Consider the following 16522-nt stretch of genomic DNA (forward strand, 5'->3'; position numbering starts at 1 on the left):
TTTTTTCTTTTTGCTTATGTGGTGCTGAGGAATCAAACCCAGGGCCTCATGCATGCAAGGCAAGCGCTCTACCACTGAGCCACCTTCCCAGCCCTGCTGTCCTAATTTTTATCACAATTTTAGTGAATAGGTTATTCAATATTTTGAAAAGTTGAATTTGAGCAATATTGTTTCTTGTCATCTATAAATATGGTATATCACTCTTCATTTATCTATGTATGTTTTTATTTACTTTCATTAGAGTTCAGTAACTTTTAGCAAAGGCATCTTCCATGACAGTATCTTATTGCTGAATATTTGGATAATTTTTTCCATATCGTAAGTTGATTTTTCTCTTTTAAATGTTGGGTCATTTGCGCTGAAATTCTTAGATTATTTTTTTTAAATCTTACAAAGAATTTCTTAGAATTAATCTGACATTCCCATAAATATCAGCATAATCTGTAGTTATGGTGTCTTTGTCATTCCTTATTTTGATGATTTGTATGTTCTTTTTCAGTTTTTCATAGGGCAAACAAAATTAACTACGAAAACACCAAGTGCCAGGATGTCTTATGTCTTGTAATTCTAGCTACTCAGGAGGCTGAGATCTTACTTTCTAGCCAGAGCAGGAAAGTCCATGAGCTTCTTATTCTCCAGTTAGCTATCCCAGCCTACCCCAAATAGCTGGAAGTGCAGCTAGCTATGGCTTAAGTGGTAGTGGTGGCCTTCAGCAAAAAAACACAGCCCCCACTCTGAGTGCAAATCCGAGGACCAGCATCCAAAAGCAATAAACTATGGAAAAAAGTATCTAACTCTATTTTTCTCCATTGGGTATTGATTTTCTATTTGAGTATATCTGAGTCTTAATTTTATAATTTGTTTGAGTCTGTATTCTGGGTTTTATATTATGCTGCTTGTTTACCTTATGGAAGTGAATGTGCATCTTATTAATTCCTAGCAGTTTTCAGGGTGTGAATTTTAGTTACATATGTCCTTATCTTATACATATATATTTAACATTATATATTTTATAAGTACAATTATATATTTTATATGTAACATTTTTATCATATGTTTGTTTCCTAATATATTTTCTGAATTCATTGATTCATGGATTATTTCTTGGTCTATTGGTTGATTTATCAATAAACAGTTTCCTGGTTATCTTTTGGTTGATGATTTTGAACTTTATTGCACTACATTTAGATATAAGTTTACCTAATTGAAAAATATTAAAATAAATTTATATTCATATATTCCCAATTTAAAAATATTTTAATATATCTTTTAAATTTTCTTTTTGCATTTGGTTACTAAGGTCAAAGTATATTTATTCTATATATCTTCTAATATTTGTGGCTCAGAGACTCTACTTCATGTATAGTCTTTAAAAAAAAAGGCTAAAGAATATTTTGAATTCAATGCCAGTAGAGTGTTATTGTACTTCAAGTTTCCACTAAATCCTGATGAACTTCATGTATTGCTTGCAACATAGCCTGTAATAAAAATGAGTTTAAATTGTAAAATATATCTGAACTGGAAGAACAACATACGAAGTATATTATTTTATGTCATATATTCCACTAAATGCAGTTGATATTTATAACTGTAAACAACTATTGCAGGGGCCCTGGAACTTTATCTGACATTATTATATAGCTCATTACTTTCAGTGAGGGTCGCAGAGCTTCATGATTAGGTTGCTCTTGTCATTTGCAAGCCTGTATAAAAGCTCATGGGGAGTATGAACACCAAGGAGAAATGCTTGGTGTAATTCTGATAGCATGGTGAACAGTTTAGTCATGAAGTGCTGTGTGACTGCTTTACATACTATTACATTATTATTATTTTGTTTTCCATGACTATGCCCATTTCAAGTAATCTTTCACCTTCTCAAAAATTATGTTATAACCTATTTGATCTTACTAGTTTTGTTTCCATCATTTATTGTCTCTACTTGCTCTCAAGTTTTGTGCCCTATTTTCTTTTGGATAACCAGTATTATTTATTTTTCTGCATGTTAATGGTTGGAATTCTTGAGGCTTGGGTTAGTTGCCTATTGAATATACCCTGAGCTATCACTTGTTCTTATTATCTCTCAGGCAAATGAGTTCAAGGTTTGAGATTCCCTAGAACTCTGTGGCTGTGAATCTGTGCAAGAACAGTTTCTTCACAGTTTCCCTTAATCCTGAGGATATACATCACATGTGTCAATCAAACTTCTCATCCCAAAGGAACACAGAGCCCACAGCCCAAGTTGGTAAAGCTTCCTTCTGACTCTTTAAATCCTGTCCTTGCAAAAGGATTTCTGAGTCTCTTTCTACTTCCTTGTGTTCTGGTGTTTGGTTGATGCAATTCCTTATCCTTTGTAGTGCTAATTTTTATGTAAGACATTTTAACTATCATTATCTTACCTGTGCTCTCTGTGGAATTGATTAAATTGACCAGCGTTGGCATTGTGAGAACAGATGCTCAAAGGTAAATTCTATGCATGTGAGTAGAATGGAGAATGAGGAATAGTTTGGAGCTCCCTCCAAGCAAAATTTTTCTTTATTTCTTTTAGTGATTTAAAGTTTGATATTCCTTATTACCCTAGGCAATATATCTATCAAGTCTTTTACTCCTGCCCTTCCCATGAAGCTTGAGGTTTCATTTCTGGTTAGCAGAGACACAGGAAAAATGCTAGATGTCCGCAATCCACCACCTTCATCTCTGTTCAAGTTACTTTAAAGTATAATTTATGCTAATAGTTCAGGGGCTCAAACCTAGTCCTGCATATAGTGCTTTACCACTTGAGACACACCGCTAGCCTTTTTCTATTTTGTTTTTGGATAGGGTCTTCTTAACTTTTCTCTAGTTGGCCTAGAACTCTTGCTCCTCCTTTTCAGACTCCCAAGCAGCTGGAATGCGCACATTTTTGGAATAGAAGAAACAATAAGTGAACGAAGGAAAAACTTAATGTCCTTAGTCCTACTGGTAGAAACACAGAATTTCTTTTTCAAAAACTGAGGGGAGATACAATGAAAGTAAATATGGTAACTGTCAGCATAGGAAGGTAGATTACATCTCTCCAGAAATAGTCACAGTTCCAAGGAAGACAGAGATCAAATTTGCTTATGCATTCTAGGTAGGATATGGGTCTGTTCATGAAGTCATTCTAAATTTTGATTTTCATAGTCTCCTGAAAACTAGGCTATCTTGTTAGAAGGTAGTATTTGTTTTGGTTTCGCTGGAACCTTTAGAAGCTCAGAACCCTGTTTCATCCAGCAGAGGACCTTACCAGGTCTGACCTGACAAAACAATCCACAGATTTGTCAGGGATGGCTCTACTAGTCATCTCTGAGGACTCCATTATAGGCTGGAATCACAATCCAGAATGTTATGGGTACACAAACTCCTGCTGTTTTAATCTTTGTACATTTTCCTTGTAAAGGGAATCATATCTGTGTTTGTCAGACTTATCTCCTGAAAAGTTTATGTTGAAATGGACACAGGTTCTATCAATAAATGGGTTAGTCCACTTTCTGGTAGTGACACAAATAACTGAAATAATAAACTTGTCATCTTTTCCAAATTGGTTTGAGGGTTTTGTTCCAAGGGAAGATTTTTCTGTTACTCTGACCCATTCTGTTACTGGACCCATCCTGGCATGAATATCTGAGTAGGGCCAAAGCACTCCCTTGTTACCTACTAAGTAAAAGAATCAAAGCTGGTGTCCACCGTCATTTGATGCTCTGTCTTCAATGAACTAAAGAGTCCCACCAGACTCAACCTGTGTAATTTTCCAAAAACCTTTCAGTAGCATCATGCTGAGGGCAAAGCAATGACCACATGAGCCTTTCAGGACACAAAATTCAAATAATAACAAGGTACAAGGTGTGCATGTGGCACAGAACATGTGAGAAAATATAAGTATATTTTCACTAGATTTTGTTTTATATCATTCAATCTAAGTTTATAATTACAAGTTTTATTTTCATTAAAAGTAACTATAAACCTCTTGGGTTCTAGGTGTCCTAAAAATGTAAATCTTGTAGTTTCTAGAAAGTTCCACACTAGCTATTTAGTGACAAATATATTTCAACTACTGACACTTGATATCCTTTTATTACTAGACCTATAGGTTATTGTTACTACAAAACAAGCTCCTCCCAAGCTCTTTCTTCAGAGCCCCCTTAATTTCATTATTCCTGAGACTGTAGATGAGGGGATTCAACATGGGGATCACCACCATGTAGAACACAGATATCACCTTGTTCTGGTCAGTGGAGTAGTTGGACTTGGGCATCACATAAATGAATGTAACTGTCCCATAGTACAGAATGACCGCGGTGAGGTGGGAGGTGCAGGTGGAGAAGGCCTTGTGGCGGCCCTCAGTGGAGCGCATCTTCAGGATGGTGATGAGGATGTAGATATAGGAGACAGCTATTATAAACACTGTAACCACAATGATGGAGCCAGAAGTAAATGAGGGAACAATGGCAGGGACACTAACATCAGAACAGGATAGCTTAACTAAAGGAGCAAAATCACAGAAAAAATGATTGACTCTATTTGGCCCACAGAAGAGCATTGAAAAGAAGGAAAAGGTAAAAGAGGAAGCATTAAGAAAACCTCCTATGTAAGTTACTACAAGTAACTGCACACAGACTTGTGTGGACATTTTGATTGAATACAGCAGTGGGTCACAGATAGCCACAAAGCGATCATATGCCATGGCAGCCAGAAGGAAGCACTCTACTGTCCCAAAGAAAATGACTGTACAAAGCTGGATGGCACATCCAAGGTAGGAGATCAAATTTCTCTCCACTAGGAAGTTAACCAACATGTTGGGTGTGACAGAACATGAAAAAATTATGTCAGAAAAAGCTAAATGGCTGAGGAAAAAGTACATGGGATGGTGGAGCTGGGTGGAGACTCTGATGAGAAGGATTGTGCAGAGATTTCCAGATACAGTCACCAGATAGATGCACAGGATGATGATGAAGAGGATGACTCGAAGGACTGGATCTTGTGTTAAGCCCAATAGAATGAACTCTGTCACTGCAGTGTGGTTCCCATCCACCAGGGATTCCATCAGACAACAGAGCTGCTACCAGGACAAATCTGTGATACAAGAGTGCATGAAAGTACTTTTTACATATGATCATTTCATTTTTTAAGAACATATATGGAGTGTTATAAGCAGAGACATTAAAAATACTGGTACATATTTACATCCAATAATTAATCAAGCTATAATTTTTAAATGATTTCACAAAACACCTGAAAATTGCTTCCTATTATGTATTTCTTTAAATCCCAGTAATAAGAATATAGATATAACGATAATAAAAAATGATTGCTGAATATATTGGAAAACAGAAAATGAAGAATTGGTTTCAAGACAAGCTTGCATATTAGCTAATACAGTACACTTACCTTTACACAAAAGTGTTACAATCAGGTGTGTGTGTGTGTGTGTGTGTGTGTGTGTGTGTGTGTGTGTGTGTGTGTGTACCAGGGATGAACTCAGAGCCTTGAGCTCTCACTTGGCTTTTTTATCCAAGGTGCTGTCTCTCTGCACCTGAGTCACACCTTCACTTCCAGATTTTTGCTGGTTAGTTGGGGATAAGGGTCTTACAGATTTTTCTACTTGGGCTGGCTTTGAACCACAATCCTCAGGCCTTAGCTTTTCTGACTTGCCAGGATTATAAGCATGAGTCATCAGTGCCCAGCAACATGCATTTTGACCAAGTATAATCAGTAAATAAGTCAGAAGATATTTCCAAACAAATATTTAAAATACTTGGGCACAACCGGGCACTGGTGGCTCACGCCTGTAATCCTAGCTACTCAGGAGGCTGAGATCTGAGGATTGTGGTTCAAAGCCAGCCCAGGCAGGAAAGTCCTTGAGACTCATACTCCAATAAACCACTCAGAAAACCAGAAGTGGCACTGTGGCTCAAGTGGAAGAGCACTAGCCTTGAACTGAAGAGCTAAGGGACAGCACCTAGGCCCAGAGTTCAAGCTCCACAACTGACCAAAAAAATACATAAATCCTTGAGCACACATTTGATAGATCAAATGGTGCAGATGCCTTCTATCATTCCTTTGTTATTGTCATTTTTGGAATTATGAAATGATTTACTGAGTGTTTCCTTACCCTTAATTTCATGAAAATATTGCTTGCAATAAAGCAAGATGCCCACAAATCAAAATTAAACAGTTACATTAACTCTCCCAAGTTGAAAGGATCATGATGGATTAAATGATGAAGTACAAGACACTATGTTGAAAAGAACTTTACAATTTAGATAGGGAGGAGTGGGGGAGGAGGGAGGGAGTGTAGTTGTGGAGGTGGGAGGGAAGGGAGGGTAGGGGAAAAACAAAGGAGGAGGTAACAATGCTTGATAGGAAATGTACTCATGACCTTGCTCGTGTAACTGTAACCCCTCTGTACAGTATTTTTACAATAAAATGTATTAAAAAGAAATATTTAAAATTTTTAAAAATAGATATATTGAAAAGCTGCACATCTTTATTAGAAGTTAGTTGCTAATATAAGAAAGATGAAATGAACACCTGCAGTTTAAAGATCAAGAGCATGTAACACATAGTTTTAATGAGCAACGTTAATGTCTATAAAATTAATTTCATGACAGCTTACTCAATGTAGCTTGAAGTCATAGTTTCTCAGGTCTATTGTATATGCATGTAAATTTGAATCATTTTAGAGTACTTGAATTCGTGAATTTTTGTAGTTTTTCCATACGGATAACCTTCTTGGAACCATAATTGCATATATATTAAAGGTTATCATATGTTCCATACATGATTTTTATACAGATAGAATTGTACATATATATACATATTTATCCACATAGATACACATATACATCTATAAACATAACATACATGTACAATATATATGTATATACATATATGTATATGAATATATATAGGTATTACATTTTCAATCATATTAATATATTTTTATATTTAAGTTTTTTAAAGTTATTTTGTGGATAATTTCTCTCACGCTTATTAAATATTCTGTACCATTTTTCTTATATCACTATCTTGGCTCCCCTCAACTCACCATGTGATCTCTTTAAGTATTTTTACAAAGGAGTTGCCATTCAACAAAATAGTTAATGAATACAAACGCATCTTGATCAATGCCACCACTTTCATCATTCTCCCCTACCCCTCCCAACCCCAACCTTCCCTCATTTGTCTTAATTTTGTAAGACTGATTTTTATGACTGCATTCTACCCACCTCCTCTCTTCACTCATCTACTCCTTTCCTCTTGATCCCACTCCCCCTTTCAAGGGTTTCTTGGTGTTTATTTTGTTGGACTATGAGTTAGCCTTTCTAAAGAATTACACCATTTGGATTCTTACTTTATCCATAAAATGAAATGTGCTATTTTTATTTTATAGATGAGTTAATGGACTGTGAAAGCACAAAGTTATATTGCACATGGCAAAATCAGAATAGGAGCTCCAGGAAGTCTGACAGCCATTTCCTTATCCCTTTGCAACAATATACAGATGAAGTTAAATAATAATTATTGAGACATGATTACCATCAGCAATAAGTGAATGACAGACTTTAAGTTTTCTGACAGCTAACAAGTAAAAGTGTCACCTTGTTTGTTCTGTATGTCACAGAATAAAGCAGTTAAATATGACACTTTTTATGTTTTGGAAGCTGAAATAAAATTTTTTCTTGATCCTATAATCAGAAAAAAATCAAAATGTAATTATAAATAAGGGCACATACTCTAAATTTACCTTTATATATTTGAAATAGGAATTATTAATTTTGCTAAATAGAAATCCCAATCACTATGGGAAAATAAAAACATGATTAGTACTTACCACATAGTCAAAGTAGGTTCATACGTATTAATCAAGCCACTTCCTACTGGAACACTGATTTCTAAAAAGGATTTTTTTGGTAGCATGTTGTAATGTTATTTTTGATGCAATATATAGCTGCATAAACTTCATGTTAAAAACTTGAAGTGAATCCTTGTACTAGGTTGTCCACGCTAAATGTTCTGAATGGTAGTCAAAGCTTCCCATATAGTTTGCCTTGAATATAAAGCATTACAAAGGCTGGAGACATGGCTTGATTGTTACAGCACCAGCTGAATGAACACAAGTCCCTGAGTTCAAAACCTAGTACTGCCTGCTTAAATTAATGAAAAATGAATTCAATTTTTCTGTTTTTGAAAGCATTTAGCTCCATAAAAATGTCTTTCTTCAAGGGATTAAACATCTTTACTCTTTGGAATTTTCATTTAAAAATTTAAAATGCCCATTCCTCCCAAAGCAACTCTAAACTATTTATTTTTTTTAGAAGACTTCCAAGTTTAGATAGTGCTGAAAGACTATGTCTTATAGTGTGGTCTCCAAGGAATCCTGGTAACTTGGATTTTAACTAATAATTCATGTGAAACCAATGGTGGAAAAAGAGTAAGTCAGACAAAATTGTCCAGTAGATCTACCTGTTGCACTATATCTTTTCTATGGAGATATTGAGAGAGAAAAGTTATCTCAAATGTTAAATGCAAATCAGTAAATTACATTCACTAATAAAACCCCACTGTCATATCTTAGGCATGAAGATGAATTCATCTTTCAGCAGCAAATCAAACATACTGTGAGTATATAGCTATATAAAAAATGGGCCAGATACTGGTGGCTCACATCCATAATCCTTACTACTCAGAAGCTTGAGATCTGAAGTAAGAGTTCAAATCCAGCCTTAGCATAAAAGTCCACAAGACGCTTATCTCCAATTGACCAGTACAAAGCTGGCAAATCTCTGGGAGCACATCATGGACAAATCCTTGCACTACCCTGTGTAGTTGTGGGGTGAGCGTTGGCCATGTATTTGATGCTACTTTGAAACAAGGGAGCAGCTTAAGAGTCTTTCACTGCACCCAAGCCAGAGAGGTTCAGCACCCCTCAATCTCCTGCCTAGGTATATCCCAGGACAAGACCAGAGAGAGGAAAAGTCCACAATGTGTATCCTGAGGCACTGTGTGCCTAAACCTATCCCATTCTTGTGCAACAAGACCTAACGCCGAGGGCTATTTTGCAAATGAAGTACCAGATCCATGTCTTAGGGAGAATATTGCAAACTTCTAATATTGAAGAGCTCCTGAACTCCTCAGCCCAAGCTGCCAGACCAACACAAGCAGAGGGAACAAAAAAAATTAGCATAGTTCACCTCCACCCACTCATAATACATGGGTCCACTCCACACGCTTCTCACCACCAGCAGCTCCTAAATGAGCTTGGTGTCTCATCATCCCCCCTAGAAACACTTAAGTGGATCAGAGTTTCCCTACCTTACAGGTGCTTTACTCACTGGAATTCTGCTAAAGGAGATCAAGTATATATGTTCTAAAGACACTGATTTAGTGTCTTGGAGGCTTTGTGTCATTTCCTCATCCGCAGGGCCTTCTGGGATCATGCCTCATTCTTTGTCATACTTTGGTAACACGCAGCCCAGGGAGCTAGGGAGGGAATCTTTGCTTAGGGAATGACACACACCATGCGAGGTGGTTAGCATATTTTGGCACCAGCATGTCCCCAGTGCTCAAAAACCTCTGAGAAGAAACGGCCTAGTGAGCTTAGCCTTACAGGCTGTCTCAATAGCACAGGACAGGACCGTTTTAGTCCCTGCCCTGGGAGCAGTTGGCCCATAGAGAGAATGAAATCATTTCTCTCACTCCATAGAGAGAATAAAATCATTGCTAAGTTTCTACTTTGTAGTTGCAAACAATTGACCACTACAAAAAGCTTCAGCCTCAAATCACTTCTCCTGGTCCTCAGTATGCACTAAAAACAACAGAAATAGCAGCAAGACTTGCTAGATACCAAGTTGAAAATTTGTGGATGGGGACAGAAGGGAAAAACCGGGAGAGAGGGCAAGAGAAGGGTTAACATTACCCAAATAGAAATATACTCGTTACCTGAGTTATGTAACTGGAACCTCTTTGTATATCACCTTTATATATATGTATATGTATGTTTATATATACTGTTTTATATATATAACAATCAAAATTATAAAAGGACAAAGTTGGGCATGCAAACTCATCATTGTTCTGATCTATTTTATCTTTTTTCTTTTCAATTTCTTCTCTTGGCCACCCCCTTGTTGTGGTACTGGGACTTGAACTCAGGGTCTAGACATTGTCCCTAAGCTTTCTTGCTCCAGTATGGCACTCTAACACTTAAGACACACTTATGCTTCTAGAAATTTGATGATAGTTAGAGATGAGAGTCTCATGTCTTCCCTAGGCTAGCTTTGAACCTCTATCCTCAGATTTCAGCTCCCTGAGTAGCTAAGATTACAGGCTTCAGCTACTGCCATTTAGTACAGCTTTCTCCTTTTTTTATTGTGAAAATACCATACAGAGGGGTTACAATTACATGGGCAAGATAATGAGTACATTTCTTAGCAAGCATTGTTACCTCCTCCTTTGTTTCCCCTTCCTATCCCTTCCCAGACCCCTCCACCCCCACCAAAGTTGTAAAGTTCATTTTTCAACATAACTACTTGTACATTTCATTGTTGCAATGGGTCCACCTGTATCCCTATTTAAACAATTTGTTTTTCCCCTTCCCTTCCATAAATTATACCAAGATCAAATACAGTGAAAGCAGGGGTTATAACAAGGGGAAGAGACATACAAAGCAACAAAGAAATCATCTTATAAATATGTTAGAAACAAAAAAATAAATATGTTAGAAACAATCTCAAGAAAGAAAAAAAAACATTTGAGTCCTTATCTTAGGGTTCATTTTGCCTAACTTCAACTTATCTGACCATTTCTGCTTGTCTCAGACATATACTAGATATTGCAAATAAGGGAAACCAATGGGACCTATGTTTCTTTGAGCCTGGATTACTTCACTTAATAGAATTTTTTCCAAGTCTTTCCATTTCTTAACAAATGGTGCAATGTCATTCTTTCTGATGGAGGCATAGAATTCCATTGTGTATATATACCACATTTTCTTGATCCATTCATCTACTGAGGGGCATCTGGGCTGGTTCCATATCTTACCTATGGTAAATAATGCTGCAATAAACATAGTCGTGCTGGTAGCTTTAGTATGGTCTTGTTTGTGATCACTTCACTAAATGCCTAAAAGTGGGATAGCAGGCAAGATCTCCTTTTTTTTTTAGTTGACTTTTTGTTTCTTTTTTCCCTAGTCACCTCTTAACTTTTCTCCTAGTTTATTTACTTTTATCTCTTTTTGATTTAGTCTCTATTTTCTTTACCTTACTTTTTTGCTCATATCTTTTAAAAATTATTTTTGGTAAGGTGAAAAATATGAAAGTCAATGAAAAATGCATTTTTATTATTTATATTCTCTGTTTGTATTTTTATTTTTAGGCTATCTTCTCCAACTCTTGTGGTGTATTCTTATTGTTGGTGCTTCTGCAATTGTTATGTTGTTTTTTTTAGGGGGAGGGTTATTTTGGGGCATGGCAGAAGGTTGAGAGCCCAGGACTTTGAGCACATTAGGCATGCACTCTACTACGGCACTACTTTCCCATTCCAGCTGAGAGAATAGCATCCATTTCAAGCCAAACCCTAGTCCCACTCAAACCTTGGCGGTCTTCAACTTAATAAATAGAAAGGACAAAGCATCCAGAGGATGATTCATACAGAATAGCTGAGCTGAACTCTAATAGTGTGTATTGGTTCCACCTTAACAATGACAAAAAATAAATAACACAACTATTTGGGGCACCAAATACAACTGTCAAAAACAGATGTGAGGACCACAAAAGGGAACTCTCATCCTGGCCCAACTTCTCTATGTGAAAGACTTCCATAGGAAACTAGTTGAGAGAAATTGTACAAATATATCTTTCTTGGCTTTGTTTCAATTTGGAAGCAAGTGACTGATGTAAACCCCTTGCCCCCCACACCATGCAATAAAATTACACTTGGAAAATTATAGAAAGAAAAAATGTTTTAGAATATTCTGATGGGCTGTTTGCAAACAAGTAGGGAAGTGTACCCTTGCAAACCAGGTTAACATTGATTTTTTTTTATTTTTACAGAAATGCTAATATATATCAAGGAGGATTTAATATTTATTAATAGAAACCTCAGCTACCAGCCACTCTGCTAGCCAGAAACACTGAGGGAAGTCAATGATTGATGTGGGTATAATGGGATTTGTCATGATGCTTGATCAAGAGTTTGCTGCTGTGGTTGACTCTATCTTACAAAAGAATCCGCATAATCCTAGCTACACAGAAGGCTGAGATCTGAGGATCGTGGTTCAAAGTCAGCCTGGGTAAGAAAGTCTGTGAGACTCTTATCTCCAGAAAATGGAAAGTGGTGCTGTGGCTCAAGTGATAGAGTGTTAACCTTGAGCTGAAGATCTGAGGGACAGCACCCAGACTCAGAGTTCAAGCCCCACGACCATCCAAAAAAAATCTGCAAGAAACCACATCCAGAAATGTCGTCTGAACATGGTTAAATAATCAAAGTCTTGGTTAAGTATTAAACTTGTTTTTCGGTTCATTGCTGATTGGTCAAATTTTTCCATTATTTTCTTTTGAAGTCTCTCTAAAAATTTCAGGAGAAAACATGGAGTCTCAAAATGACTTTTTTACAGAAATAAAGTATTTTATTTCCTTAAAATGACTAAAATTAATAATGAATTATGTATAAGGAAAAAAATCACAAAGATGATTTGTGAAAGTTCTCTCCTAGTTTTCCTAAATTTCAGTGAGAAAATTAATCAGTTCATTATACATTTCAAGAAACAGATTTAAAAAAAAACAAAGGGAGGCAGGTAAATTATAGCAGTCTTTCAATATTCTGCTCTATTGATATCACCTCTCTGAGCCTAAACCTAAAAGTGTCCATCCTTTTTACACTTTCTAATGGGATCTAAGCTTTCATATTGCCAGTGATGTTTGGATACACTAGGCTGTGACCAAGATCTTGTCCTTGTATATTGTTTTTAAATTCAAATATACAGATATTCCTTTCATGCTTTCTTGATGCCAGATACTAGTAGACATCAAAGACACTAAAATGACAAAGACATGGTGCCTATTCACATAAAGTTGATGGACATGATGATACCTCCCTGAAGTCACAGTTATTCAGAAGACTGAAGAAGATTTCTCTCAAGACCAGAGACTGGATAACATAGTGAGGCCCCATCTAAGAAAGAAATAAAAGAAAGAACAAAATAATGAAAGAGAGAGGAAGGAAGGAAGGAAGGAAAGAAGGAAGGAAGGAAGGAAGGAAGGAAGGAAGGAAGGAAGGAAGGGAGAAGAAGAAGCAGAAGAAGCAGCAGCAGAAGAAGCAGGAGGAGGAGGAGGAGGAGGAGGAAGAGTTAGAAAATGTGAGTGAGAGGGTGAGAGAGAAAGAAAGAAAGAAAGAAAAAGAAAACTTATTTGAGCGTTTCTCTTCCATTTTTTTCAGAGATGTAATTCTCTTTTTCGTTAGTGCCTATTAGTTATGAAGAATAATGGGTCTCATCATGACATTTTAACACATATAAATAACACACATTGGTCACATCTACCCCCATTATCCTGCCAGTTCTTTCCCTTTCCATCATTTCATTCTGAGTGCTTTATGTATGTTATTCTTCACACATTTTGCTCTTTCATGAAAATGCATTATGTCTAATGCTACTTCTTTTAACTAGTACTTCTTGCCATTGTCCTTACCTTGCTGTATGTAGTCATATTGTAAGACTAAACTTTAGTGATGTATTCTCCAAAAGTATTGCTGTACATTCTTGCTTGGAAAAGAACCTCTCCTTTGGGCTCACTGCTCCTTGTTCACTTATCACAAGACCAGGCACATAATTATTTCTTAAGTGTGTACATGAAGGTTTATTCAATATTAAGTCAATTTTTATAGGTCAAATTTTAATATGTTTTGTAGTCCCCAATGCCTGGCATTTCAGTAAATGTTCAGCAAGCCATTATGTTAAAACACCTACATGGTTTTAAGTGTCAGAATATATCACATCTTTTCCACATATTATCCTTAGCTTTAGTTTCTTTATTTTAAATAACAGGCCTAAACCACCCTGGCACTTGATGATTTCTTTGTTACTTTTGCTTACTTTATCATGTAAAATTGAAAAAGAAAGTACAAATTATTAATATAAGGAATGGCAAAGGCTACATAACTACAGATTATGCTGGTGTTGATGGAACTGTAAGATTAAGTCTAAGAAATTCTATGTAATGTTTTCCAGGGTGTCTGCTTTGACTCTGAGGTCTTTGATCCATTTGGAGTTGATTCTGGTGCAGGGTGATATATAAGGACCAACCTTTAGTTTTCTACAAGTGGTTAACCAATTTTGTCAGCACCATTTACTGAAGAGGCTGTCTTTCTTCAATTCTATTTTTTTAGTTCCCTTATTGAGGATTATATGGTTATATATCTATAGGTTCATTTCTGGGTTTTCAAGTCTATTCCATTGGTACTGAGGTCTGTTCTTGTGCCAATACCAAGCTGTTTTGATTACTATGGCTTTGCAGTAGAGTTTGAAAATTGGCATTGATATTCCTCCAGCACTGTTCTTTTTGTTAATGATCGTTTTTGCTATTCGGGGTCTTTTACAGGAAGGAATAGGAGAAACCCTAGGTCTTCTTGGCACAGGCCGAAATTTTCTTAATAGAGACCCAGAAACACAACAAATCAAAGAAAGGTTGGACAAATGGGATTGCATGAAATTGCAGAGCTTCTTCATGGCAAAGGATATAGCTAGCAAGATCAATAGAAAGCCCACAGATTGGGAGAAGATCTTCACTAGCCATACAACCGACAAGGGTCTCTTATCTAAAATATACCTGAAACTCAAAAAATTAAATCCCCCAACAACAAATCATCAGAGAAACAACTGCCCAATAAATAAGTGTGCTAAAGACTTAAATAGAAACTTCTCTGAAGAGGAAATAAGGATGGCCAATAGACACATGAAGAAATCCTAAACCTCTCTAGTCATAAAAGAAATGCAAATCAAAACAACATTGAGATACCACCTCACCCCAGTTAGAATAGCTATAATCAAGAATTCTAATAACAACAGATGCTGGAGGGGATGTGGACAGAAGGGAACCTTACTGCACTGTTGATGAGAGTGTAAACTTGTCCAACCACTTTGGAAAATAGAATGGAGGTTCCTCAAAAGACTCTACATAGAGCTCCCCTATGACCCAGCAATCCCACTTTTAGGCATTTACCCAAATGATCACAAACAAGACCAAATTAAAGCTACCAGCACATCTATGTTTATTGCAGCATTATTTACCATAGCTAAGATCTGGAACCAACCCAGATGCCCCTCAGTAGATGAATGGATCAAGAAAATTTGGTATATATACACAACGGAATTCTATGCCTCCATCAGAAAGAATGACATTGCCCCATTTGTTAGGAATGGAAAGACTTGGAAAAAATTATATTAAGTGAAATAAGCCAGCCCCAAAGAAACATAGGTCCCATGGTTTCCCTTATTTTCAATAACTAGTATATGTCTGAGACGAGCAGAAAAGGTCAGATAAGTTGATGTTAGGGAAATGAACCCCAAGGTAAGGATTCAAATGGTTTTTCTTTCTTGCGATGTATCTAACATATTTATAAGATGATTTTTTTGTTGCTTTGTATGTCCCTCCCCCATAGTATAACCCCTGCTTTCACTGTATTTGATGTTGGTATTATTTGTGATGGGGAAGGGCAAAAACAAATTGTTTAAATAGGGATACAGGTGGACCCATTGCAACATTGAATTGTACAAGACGTTATGTTGAAAAACGAACTTTACAACTTTCGCCAGGAGGTTGGGGGGGATTTTTTTTGGGGGGTAGAAGGGTGAGGGGGGAGATGGGAAGGGAGGGGATGGGGAAACAAAGGAGGTAGCAACAATGCTTGATAAGAAATGTACTCATTACCTTTCCCATGTAATTATAACCCCTCTGTATGGTATTTTCATAATAAAAATAAATTAATAAAATAAAAAAGACATTCTATGTAATATTTTTAAAAAGTAATATAAATTAAGAATTTTAGAGCAAATTTACAATATGGAAAAATTTACCCAAATATTCAGCAATAGGTTACTGAAAAGTCATGGGTAATGCCTATTTTAAAAGTTACAGAATTCAAAAAAAAATTACAGAACTCTAATGAAAGTAAATAAAAACAATCATAGATGAATGAAGAATGATATATTCATAGACTAGAACAAATAATATTACTCAAATTCTACTTTTCAAAATACTGAATAACCTACTCACTCAGATTGTGATAAAAATTAGGACGGAATCAATTGTACAGGTTGTTAAGCTTAACCTAAAATTTATACGTTATGAATATCAATCACAATATGGAAAATAACAACAAAGTCTGCTTTTTGCAAAACATAATTTGAAAACCTACCACAAGCTTATGGTAATAAAAAGTATTTTCTTTTTTGCAACATGTGGGTTTTTAAAAAATATAAACTTGTGCAAAACTCAAGGTTTTGAAATTT

At 36.1% G+C, this 16522-nt stretch overlaps 1 protein-coding gene across 1 annotated transcript; it reads right to left on the bottom strand.

Moving 5' to 3' along the window:
• Positions 1 to 4099: 4099 nt before the first annotated feature.
• LOC105995021 (olfactory receptor 502) lies at positions 4100 to 5059 on the bottom strand. The gene has a single exon (XM_013028688.1). It carries the CDS (start codon positions 5057 to 5059, stop codon positions 4100 to 4102), a length of 960 nt encoding a protein of 319 aa, XP_012884142.1.
• Positions 5060 to 16522: the final 11463 nt, after the last annotated feature.

This window comes from Dipodomys ordii, unplaced genomic scaffold (assembly GCF_000151885.1).
Source record: "Dipodomys ordii isolate 6190 unplaced genomic scaffold, Dord_2.0 Scaffold113, whole genome shotgun sequence".
Lineage (NCBI taxonomy): Eukaryota > Metazoa > Chordata > Mammalia > Rodentia > Heteromyidae > Dipodomys > Dipodomys ordii.